This window comes from Ischnura elegans, chromosome 10 (genome assembly GCF_921293095.1).
Source record: "Ischnura elegans chromosome 10, ioIscEleg1.1, whole genome shotgun sequence".
NCBI classification, from domain to species: domain Eukaryota; kingdom Metazoa; phylum Arthropoda; class Insecta; order Odonata; family Coenagrionidae; genus Ischnura; species Ischnura elegans.
In genome coordinates this window covers 45,618,901-45,631,035 of record NC_060255.1, presented here as the reverse complement: position 1 = coordinate 45,631,035, position 12,135 = coordinate 45,618,901, and the positions used below count along the sequence as shown (strand labels likewise).

At 41.5% G+C, this 12,135-nt stretch overlaps 1 protein-coding gene across 2 annotated transcripts in view; it reads left to right on the top strand.

The window, feature by feature from the left end:
* Positions 1-299: 299 nt before the first annotated feature.
* Positions 300-12,135, top strand: part of LOC124166355 (leukocyte tyrosine kinase receptor-like) — a 550,686-nt gene continuing 538,850 nt past the window's right edge. For both annotated transcript variants that reach the window (XM_046543833.1, XM_046543832.1), the window contains exon 1: positions 300-7,064. In XM_046543833.1, the coding sequence (XP_046399789.1) occupies positions 6,623-7,064 (442 nt within the window). In that variant the 5' untranslated portion in view covers positions 300-6,622. The remainder of the gene's footprint in view (positions 7,065-12,135) is intronic.

Sequence of the window (12,135 nt, the reverse complement as noted above, 5' to 3'; positions counted from 1 at the left end):
GCAGATTTCGGACGTTGTTCCTCTTCTCTGTCTATCTCCCCCCACCTCCCCTATCTTCCCCTCACCTCCCCCTCCCCCTCTCCACCTCCCCTTTGGAACCTTTTCTTGCATCCCCCTCCCGCGTCTTCCCCTACCCCCCCTAAACATCCCCGCTCCTTTGGCGCACCTCCCTCCCCTCTCCCCCTCAGCCAGCAGAGCCCTTCCCCGTGCGTTGCGCCGCGCCTGCGTGATATATAGTGGCGGCGTGCCTCAGGAGAGGCGAGCGTGATCGAGGTTGGATGTTGGCAGTGGGAGATTTTTCGAGCACAATCCGAGTCGCGGCCGATGCGAAAAAGCGTGTGTTTTCCTCTCTGTCTCAAGACTACGCCTCGACAGTGTCTTCCTTCTTCGACCCGTGCAAAAGAGAAAAAAATCGCGGCATGAGGAGGACTTTTTCGTCGTGTGTGCTGTCTCTGCACGCGTGACACACGTGTCTGCCGGTGGCATTAGGCTTGAACAATACATTTCCCCTGATCAGCACTAGCTATAAAAGATTCTATCTACAGCGTGGACGGAGAAAATTGTGTATCCTTGTGGAAGAGATAAACAAGGAAGAGTTCTCTTCATCTTTCCTCAGCGCAAGAGAATTTTTTCGGCACGCCTCCACGCGTGATTCGTGCGTCTGCCGGCTCTCGAAGGCGAGGGTAACATGCTGTTTCCCTCCTCTCGAAGGAACAGGAGCATCTTTCGAAGCACCCGATATCAACACGGACATGTACAGCAGCCCAGGCGGGTTGTGCTTCTTCGCTGAACGTTTCTCTGTGTTCGATCCGTGGTCACGATTTGAGAGCTCTCCAGCACCCTAAGTGTCACGTCTTTGTGAGAGGATATAGTCACATGTTTCCCTCACTCTTGCACCGGCCTCGTTTGTATGATGCGCCAATCGTCTGCCCGTCCCCGCGTGCTCTGAAGCCGGTTGCGTGCGCGGATCGTCGATTGTTTTCGTCGCCGTCACTTGTTCATGTTTTTCCGATCGGTTGAAGTGTCGCGTTTGCTCGCTCGTCGATTCGTCGTTTTCTGTCTGCTGTCGCGGAAACAGGGGCGTGTGCCTGCATACTCACTGTAAAAAAACCTAACCCGTGCCGGAAAATCACCACTACGTTTTGCGTGTGTGTTTGACACGGTCAAGACGAGAAGAGATCAGTGCACGGTGTTCTTTCGTGGAGTTCCGAAAAGAGACGTATCTCGACGTTTTCTCTGCCGTGTGAATTCCTGGAGACGTGTTGTGATTGTTTTTTTTTCCAAAAATCTTTGTCATTGTTGCATCTTCTTCGGCGAGACACGTCGTCACGGATACTGTGCACCTCCCCCTTATCCCCACTGCGGTGATGGAGGGTTGGACTCCCCCTCCCACTTGCCCCTTCTCCTCCCAAAGTTACCCCCTCCTCCCCTCATCCCATAGCGTCCAGGTCCGGGATTTCCTCGCCCCACGTTAAAGTTGAAACACTAAGGGAAATAGACCTGCTCGTGTTTATTCTTTCGTGTGTGTCCTGAGGTGTTTTTGCGTCCCCACGGACGCATATTTGATATCAAACACACATCATCATTTTCGCTCCCACCTCTTTCCATTGCTTTGCGTGATGTTGTTTATGTTCGTCATCGTGTCGTGCCCCTGATTGTTCAGCTGAGCTGGCAAGCGAACTGATCACATTTTGTTTGCTATCGTACGTGGGAAGACGCTAACGATCGCCTGGTTGTCCTTCATTTGGGGTGATCTCCAGTGTCCTCAGTTTTGGGGTTTTTGAGAGAGATATATACATCTTGATGATATTTTCTCCCTCTTCTTCATCACAGCTTCTCCTCTCTATTCCTCTATTCCACAATTGAGGAAAAGAGGCGTAAAACTGGAAAATTCCCTCCGCCCCCTTTTCGTAAAATCTGGGCGGTTTTCCCAGCATCCTTGCCGCTGTGTCGCTCCCTTCTGTGTACTCCTCCAGCTCCACCTCCTACATCACCCGCCACACCCCTCTTATCACAGCCCCCAGACGAAGGCAAGCCATTGGACCGCTGCTGCGTGGTGATGCATGTGTGTGAATACATGTGTTTTTCCGGGAAGACGCATGCTCGTAAATAAATTTTACGTCCGCTGACACCATTAAATATATATACATGCATCCCCAAGGAGATGAAGTGGCCTTTCGTGGCAAGTCACAAATGGGAGTCCAATTTTCCAGAAAAGAATAACGATATTAAGAGATAAAAAGGACTAACCTCCCCGAGTGAATGGTGAAAAGATTTCGCTTTACATCGAACGAAGCGCAACACCCCCAATTTCTGAGGATACATCTCTCTTCGAAGATCGCCCGTGATAGAACTGTCGAGCACGCCCTTGCGACGGAATTGATTGCTAAAGCTTGTTCCTCCAGCAAGTCTTTGCATAAGAGGGAGGAATTTATTTATATGGTGAACCTATGTAAGATTGAAGGAACATTCACAAATTCCCTATCAAGTGGTGCTTACTCTTGAAGTGTGTTGATGACACCCTACAAATCGTGCCAGTATTGTCAAATATTAAATGTTTTTCGCAAAATTCTAGTCTAATTCTGCAGAGGTTTATTGCTTGAGGGCCCAGGTATGTGCATTGTTTATGCCATAGGCCAGGGCATGGAAACCGTGGTGGAGTTTCTCCTAATTAAAGTTGAAATCACACAAATTGTGCAAGCAGTGCCAAATCTTTAATGCTATTAGCAAAAATAGAAGTTCATGTATCACTCTGAAAAATGTTGACATCACAAAAATCGTGCCAGCAGTTCTTATCTCTTTAATGATATTGGCAAAAATAGAAGACCACCATTGAGATATCGAACGAGGAGCAGCTGCGTGAAATATAAGGTTTAATACGAAAATAAGGGCATTTGAGAAGACCCTTTAATTGCACCTCCGCAAAAATAGAAGGCCATGCATTTATATATCGAATGAAGAGCAGCTGTGTGAAGTTTAACGATTGATACAAAAATAAGGGCATATAAGAAGAGCCTTTTATTGTATCCTTTTTGGGTTGATCTTGCGCGAGATAGTGTGTGGGCAATAGAGTCGGCGACCTCCTTCCAGGAGCTAGCTTCCTCAGGGGCCTGGACCTCGCCCCTTGTCGAGGTGTTCCTCCCATCTCTCTCTGTGCCGCCGCCGCTGCCTGGACCGATCCAAACCCTCCCTTCCCCTCTCAATCCCCCTCACAGCTCCCCCGCGGACCCCTGAATATCGCTGTGGAGGCACCGCCTACCCTTCCCACGCCGGGAAAAGGGGAAACTAAACCCTCCCTCCTTCTCTCTTTTGAAAAACCTCCGTTTTTATCCTCTCCTCCCATATACACACTCTCCTGTACCACGACTGTTATTCTCCGTTTCCCTGCACGTTCCTTCGTTTTACCTACAACAAAACTAGGGTACCAGAAAGAGGATAGACTGCAAGGATTGGGTAGGGTCAATTTGTTTTAGTAAAACAGTACATTGAGTACGTATTTTTCGTTCCCACGTCTCTGCGTGGTTCCTAACCACCAAGTGGGAGTATACACGCATGGATATTTAGACCGCCAAGCAAGAAAACACGAGGTTTTTGTATTGAAGTTTATCTCCACAACCTGCAGAACAAGAAAGAGCATAACCGTGATCAAAATAGGCTCCAATTACTAGCACTGTGATTGCGTCGCTGTTGGCTTGTGTGAATGAAGGTTCAAGTGTTGTCGTCACGATTGGAAGTGCGAGGAAATAGAAGATATACGATGGCATCTCTCATCACTCGAGCGGCCGTTGGACACCCAGGAGTCCCGGCGTGTCATCCCACAAGCCCCGACGCTCCCTGCGGACGTCGCGGCGCCTCGTCTGCGTAGGCGCCGATATGGCGGAGTTGGTACTCTCAGCTGTGCGGTCGAGATGACGGTGCTATCACTGTGGTCCATCGTGCTCGTGTCATTGTCGGGAGACGCCACTGGTTTCTAGTGTTTGCTATACCCCCTAGGACAGGCGTGGGAGGAGGCTATCCGAGAAACGATATGTGCCTAAACAAACGGAAATCTTTATCACCTACTTAACTATCACCTTGGTGTACCACCGTGTTTTGAGCGTGCTACGAATCTCATTTGTGGGTGCTTCTCCTTTTCAATGAATTAAATCTGTCTTAAAGGTCAGGGATTTTGGGTTATCCTTTGTGTTCCTGCTCCTTTTTCCGGGTGGAGTTCCACGCCCAAGTACGGAATCTTAGCCTTCCCATAATAAGAAAGAAGAAAAACGATTTTCGCTTGATCGTGGGGGAATTTAAACCCACAAACTAGGTATACCACACAACACACTTCAACCATATTTCCCTCCCACTCTCCAATCTCTCCGTGCGCCTTGGATCAGTCCTTTGTTATCCTCTTCCCCGTTTCCTCTTCCGGTTGCACTTGTGTTGGTGGCGCGGTGTAGGGCGCGCGCGCGTGTGTGTGTGTGAGGAGAAGGGAGTGAGAAACAAGTGAAGGTGTTATTGCGTGCTCACATCATCATCATTACTGTTTATTGGTGAAGGACCTGAGGGGGGGCTTGGAAAGATTTCAAGGGTTTTCCTCGTCTTTTTCTATCTTGGATCTCTTCCATCCCCGGAGAACTCAGTAAACTACCATTCTCTTCGGGATTATTGGTGTTCTCATCCGTTGTCGGATTCGAATTTATCCTTTGTGTGTGTGCAATTGCCTTTTTTCCATCCTCGTCATCTCCCAAAGGATGTCTTTTCTCCTTTCGTAAGCCGATATATTTTTTGACCAGATCTGTCTCCTCCAAGATTTGCCCCGGTCGATTGGGCGAGCCTATTTTTCCTGTTTTTCTTTCGTCTCGACTCGCTGACATCCACAGCCAGTTAAACTGCTTAGTTTATAAGATCCTTCAATTCAACTTATATCTAATCTCTGCAGATCATTCCCTCAAGAAAACCAAAGAATCTATTATCTTTAAACCAAGGGCTGAGGGCCCGTTCTTGAACGACCCATTACCTTCGCTTATCCTGAGTGGCTTTTTTGTTCAGCTTAACGGTTTATCTGCCCCAGAAGCTGATTTTTTTTGGCTAATGCTGGCTCTATGACGTACACATATTTTCGTAAGGGAAATGATGACATTGCGGTTGACATAAGAACACAGTAATAGGAAAAGATATCGTAGGGTATAGGGAAAACTACGAAAACCCTTGTTATACCTTAAGGTTGATGCTTGCATTTACCCTTGAGGTTTTAAAGAGCTACCCTAATTATAGTATTGAGTTAATTCGATAAGGTTCGGACGATGAATAAAATGTTATGATCATAAATTTTTTAAAGGGGGATAAATATTTTCCAGTAATCAGCATACGCTTTTTACAATTTCTGGGCCGTGCAATTTTATAGGTTCACACGCTCTGGAAGGTGCTTGAGATTTTTGAAGGAAGGATCACTTACAAGAATTGTTTATCCTTTCATTGGTGCTGCTAAGAACTCGTGAAGTTCGTGAAGTTAGAAAACCTCCTATTTTATCGAGTCTCTCCTCATATTTTATACATTATAAAACAATAACACACCCTCTGTACATTTTTCAACGCAGTTGTTTCCCCTCCACAAACCTGTCGAACCCACCCCTGTGGCTGCCCGCCTGGTGGTAAAGGTCATCGATCAACGGGAGAGAGCCCCTTGAGTGAGAAAACGGTTTCAACTGCCGGTCCGGGTGCAGGAGGAAACTGGGTGGGGACATAGCATCCTCTCACATCTGCCGTCCTTAGGAGACGCTATGAGAGACACGCCCACCCCACACGAAATAAAATATTCACGATTCCTCACGTAAATTACTGGTTGAGTCTACGCTTCATTCCTGGATCCCATCTAGTACCATTTTGTCTTTACTTTACAACCGTATTCTTGCCAAACCACCTAACAGTACTGCCTCTACTATAAAGAATTTTTGAGTTCCAAAAAGAGACTTATTTTGTGACCTCCATACGGAAAATATTCTCACAAAACCACTCAAGAATTATTGGTTGAGGCTGCATTTGATTTTTATTCCATAGAGTGCATTTCTTTGCTTAAAAACTGTATTTGTCAAGCATCAAAAGCCCTCAAAACGATTGATTCCTACTTCATGTTTGCGAATTTATTTAGACCAACCAGACACAAAGATTGAACCGAAAGGGTTGTTTAAATCTCTAGTTCGAAAGCAGAGTAACCCCTAAAATACTCTCCCAACCAGCTGATAACAGAGAGGCACATGTGATTCAAGGATAGACTAGCAACTTGAAAGTTAAACCGTAAAAGGAAAGAAAGAAACCTTTTGATCTTAAAGGTTGTGTTTCCTTTTGTTTACTCCAATCCATCGTGTTTGTACTTGTGTTTGGAATTGTGCAATTTGCGTGCCTATACCTTAGGGTAGGCCTTGAAAGTGTGAACATCAAATTGTATCGGACACAGATACTAGTTTTTTCGTCTTTCTTACTATAAAGAAGATACATGCGTGTGTTTGTGTTTTGTGTTAAATAATCTCCAAGTCCGTAATGCACAGACAGGGGCTCACTGTGTCAATAAGGGATCAGCGTTAGAGAAGTTTTTTTTTTGAAGGTTGACGTACCCATTGTTGCCGAGATCTCCGGCTGGTGAATGAGGAAAGGGTGGATTAATTATCGTGAATTTAAAGTGATCATGAAGACGACTTCATCGGAGTTGGCGATGGGCCCTTCCTCACGAAGGAGGCCTTCTCCCCGAGGGCCACTGTTCCTCGTGGTCCTCCTCCTCAGCGTCTATTCCCCCCACGTGTCTGCAGAGCCCCTCGCCGGGAGGCTTACCAGGGGCTCTCCGTTCTGGAGACACGGCCACGTTCAGCCTACGGGTCTGTTCTGCGATTTCGAAGGTGGACTTCGGGCTGAAGGGGTGAAAGGCGAGGAAAGGGGTGCAGAGTCGGATGACGCGGGGTGTGCCTGGAAGTGGAGCGGAGGGTTCAGGGTCGTCTCCGGAAGGCTGGTCAACGAGACCCTGCATTCGCGCAAAGGAGCACACGAAAACCTCAGCGGGCCCATCGAGGACGCTCAGCGATCCCCTGATGGTAAGCTTAACAATATTAGGGTCAGGCTGGGTGACCCGTGCGAATATTTTGCACTTTCACGGTAATTTTTATTGCAAAAATACGCAAAAAATTTGAATACGATTCTGGCAAGAGAGTTTGGTAGCAGTAGGAATAATCATGATGTCTGTTACTGAATTATGGCACGCAATTTACAATGCTTCCATAAAGACAATATTAGAAGTAACAATGTTGTCGTCCGTAACTTTTAGGTTATGAGTTTCTTTAACACAGCAATAAATACAAGGGAAAATGCGAACTCTAGAAAAGACTACATACAACTATTGATGGGAAAAAAACGGGTTTCTCATTCTTATACATAAACATTTTACACCATTCACCCATGCAAAATCATTACGTGCATTTCGCACTACTTTCATTTTTTGTTGTCAGTACCCTTTGATAAAAATTCTTGAATACCAACACGATATTTTTATTTATTCGTGATGCACGTTACCTTTAAAGTTCCTTACACAATGTGTCTCTTTTAGATAAGGTTAATCATTTCTTATGCTCCTTATATTTTATTTTTAATATTTTGCCTGATTGTGTTTCGTTTCTTTGGTTTATTTATGGATTTAACGAGTTATTAAGTCTTTTTTTTGAAGCTAAGAAAAAAAAATGTGTGAAGTCGATATACCTCGAATAAGTAGTTGGCATGGAAAAATCGAAACTTCTAAGTGAAATTAATGGATAAATAGTGAAATTTGAGATTGAGATTGTATTTTTCGGCAGAAGCCGGTGATTAAATGTTTAATATGATACCTCATTTATCACTATAGGTGCAGTATTAATGGATCAGATACGGAATGACAGAAAAAGACCTTTCTGTAACAATATATGTGATACATTTGATGCATTTTTATGCTTTGATGATTTGATACATGTTTAACCTTTGCTCTTGTTATACTTGTCCTTTTATATCAAAATCCCTTACTCCTGTGCTGGGTATTTTTCCAAATTTTTGAAATGTTTGGTCATTTTACTATAATGCTCGGGAAAGTGAAATAAAAACTGACATATCTAAGACTCTACTAGCTAGTGTACTTTCTATTCGCTAACTTATCTAAAGAACAATTCTAGGTAGATATTCGACCGTAATATTACAGCGGCAACACAAAAGGCGATAAAATTCAAACAGACGTAATAATTCGTTGCCCGCACTTCTACGAAGCTTCGAGAGAACGCGATATTACCTCATTAGCACTTAAAGAGTTAATGAGAAGTTTGATATTAACAATCATAACACTTCGTGACATTCACAATTAAAAAAAAAATACGACTGGTTTCGGCTAGTCATTATGACATACATAAACAGCAATGAAAAAATATGGCGGATTGAGTTTTATTTATGTTATGGGGGTTTAGTGGTTTAAGGTTCGAGGCTGTTGTTTCTACTGTTTCTTGTTCATAAATGTCCCGTTATTAGTCATATTTACCCTCTTATGTAAAGCCGAGGCTTAAATATGTTGAAATAAATTCAGTGAATTAGTGTAGCCTAGCAAAAATGATAAAAACTTATATAATATATTATATAATAACTTAAAAGTAAAATGTTATATTTTTGTTCTGCTTTCGATGCTGGTATTTCTAAAGGTATATCTTTAAGGTCGGTTTAATGATGTTTTTTTTAGAATTAACCGGTACAAGACATAGCCAAAGCGTTAACTTTTATGTTTAAAAATTACAGAAATTATGGGGGTTTATTAGAGTGAGGTTCAGGGCTGGGATTGGCTAAGCAAGGAGTGGCAAGGGGTAGGAGGAACAAAACAAAGTATATCATTCGGATTGTTGGGGTGATGATCAATATGAGGGATGGGTTAAAAAAGGTTATGTCGTTGAGAAGGTTTCTGTTAGTGTAATTTTACGAATTTTCAGTGCATATATCCTCCTTCTTTTCAGAAGTTTGATTAAAATTCCCGCTAGCCAACTCTATACTTCAAAGTGGCTCTTTCACCAACTTTTAAAATTGTCGATTAATCGCCCATTAAGCCTATAAAGATCAAAATTTTTTAAATAAATTTACGATAATAAGTTATTATTATTAAAATGTTTAGTTTATGCTACCCTTCAAAACTTAGTTATTAATCATTCCCTCGTTAAAACAGTAAAACCAAAGAGTCTATTATATGCAAACCACTAGAAATTAAGCGTCTTTTATTATTACCTTTCCTTATACTGAGTGGCTTTTTTCGTTTTTTTTTCTGCCCCATCAGCTGATATTTTGGCTCAGGCTAATCTTTTGGATCTTTTTTTAACGGAGTAATATTTATAAGGCATAATTTATATTAATAAATATTGTATTTGTATTAATTGTATTTTATTAATGTAGCCCATCAAAAGTTGATAGAACTGTATGGCATATGAAGAAATCCTACAGTTGTAGTTAGAGAAAAATATAATATCCGCATTTTCTCGTTTTTTTTCGCGTCAGTGGGCTTGTGGACAAAATATTCACTGGCTATGTTGACAGCGTCTTCAGGCTGGTCGAAACTGTTGTCCAAAAGCTAACTGATAGGGAAGAAAACCCGAGAAAAATGCAGTAATCAAACCATCACCTACCTTTAAACTCGGACCCGAACAAAAAAGCCACTCAGTATATGCAAAGGTAATTGGTCGTTCAAGAAAGGACTCTCAATTCCTAGTGGTTTATAGAAATCTACGTTCTAATATCGGAGAAAAATATCCTTTCCTCCTTAGGTATCTTTAGCACCCCGCATACTTTTTATTTCAGTCAAACTCGCCTTCCCTATCCTTCTCCAAACCTATCTACTGAATACCACCATATTATAATATTTCTTCCTCAACGTCTTCGTTTCCATACCAACAGAAACAATGCTGCAATGACGTCTCGTTATTCATATTTTTTTTTCATACAATCATCCTCGCATCTACTCTTTTTTGTACATATATTTCCAATCATAAGTCGAATTCACCCTTTTACCTATGTGATATAGCCGAAACATTAACTTTTAAATATATTTAAAACTTACAGATAGGAAAAGTGGCTCAGAATAACTTTAAATTTAACTCATAAACTTAAAAAAAATAATGATGCTTTCATGTACTCTTTCTTTTTCTTAAATTTAATTTATTAGCCATAATTACCCTTGAATATAAAGCCGATTATGATTACTATCGAAGTAAATTTATTAAATTAGCGTAGCCCATCAATGGTTGATAGAAATTAATAGATTTGACTATATAAATATATTTTTTACAGGTCGTTCATGGCAAAATGTTTTAGGCTTGTTTAATGCTTTTAATGTGACTGTTCGATGCTGATATTTTTGAAGGTATATCATTAGGATCGGTTTTATAATGTCTGTTTAGAATTAAACCGTGCGTGGTATAGCCAAAACATGAACTTTGAAATGTATTTTGAATATTATTACTTACTGATAGGCAAATTAGCTCAGCATAACGTTCAACTCAAATGGTTGTTGTTGACTTCGGTTTTCACATTTGGCAAAATTTTAACTTGACAGCATTAAACCGGCCCTTAGAGTATCTTTATCCTAGATGATATCAAATTGAACGTTTTATGTTCCACACTAGCTTAAAATGACGTCGTTCTTCATTTTTTTTACCCACAACTGTAATAGAATTGAAGAAAATAAAAGAATCTGTATTTTTCCGTTTTACAATGCATTACCTACTTCTCAATCAATAAGCGCCGAAACATTGTCGGCTTTAACTCTTTTTGCAGGTAAGTTAATGACGTCACGAGCTCATGCCGTGCGATTTACTTTGGTTTATCCTCGGCTCAACATTAGGAAGGGCACGTTATACTTCGCTCATTATTATTCAATCACTGAAAAGCAGGAGTGATAGAATTTACATAACGGGGGAGAGAGGTGACGTCATTAACTTTCCTTGCATTAAAACCTGCACCGAGTAAGGGCTTAGAACCTTTATTTATTTTTCGCTGGCCCACATTGAAATGTGTGCTCCAGTTACCATATAAAATAAAATCGGATTGGTGATGAAAATTTACTTGCCCAGACCATAGTCTTTTTGCCACAAGAATATTGTTTAAACCACCAACTATTATCTGCACTTATCTACAAAATTATAAAATGCTTATTGAGTCCTCCATTACTCTTATTATGATGATTTACTTTCTAGGGTAGGTTAAAAAGCATTGAAATGCACTAATATTATTAATCGCCCCTGAATTTTCCCCTTCTCGCAGTAGCAATAGGTTAGATTGAATCGCATAAAGTCTGTTGCTCTTCATTTTAACCTATTGCTCTCTGCTAGCCTTGTCACTCTCATCCAATCCATTATCAGTAATTTTTGTCTTGAATGTAAGTTTTTCATCATATCCCATTTTATTTTTAATATTTTCAATGATATTATTCAAGCGTGGATGTAAAGTTGAAGCAAATTTCCATAGAAATGAATTATTAAAGCTCGTTAAAAATGGATAGAAAAATATCATTAATGGGGAGGTCGTTTATGTCCAAATATTTTAAGGTTGTTCTGCTGTTTATGTATCAATGTTTATATCCATTCAGCTCTACCTTTAGAGTATCATTATCGTAGATAGCGTCGAATCAAACGTTTTCATACAAAATCCGTCCTGAAATGGAGTTTGAAAAAAGTATTTGAATGACTGAAATTCAAAGATAATTTTTTGTTCTCAGGGCACAGCATCAAAGAATTAAAGTAGATAAGTAATTTTGATGGGTAAAATTGCCTGCTCTCGGCTAGTTGCAAACACTGCATAACAACCATAGGCAGGAGCGGATTCGGCATCAAATTTTGAGAGGGGTCATGACTTGGGTCCGGGGAGTATAGAATACCGCCCAGGAGAGAGGGTGTTACGATCTACAACAAATACAACTCAAACTTCTCTAACGTTTGTGACTTGTAGCCATGAATTTGCAGATGCACTCCCATTACTCCTTTGCAAGGATACAAAACTATTAGACTAATAAAAATTAAAAATATTTGGTAAAATTTGGGGATTCGGGGGATTCATCACACATGTGATTCCCCCTAAATCCACCCCTGATTCTAGGGTTGGTTCCTGTAGCCTGCCTGGCTT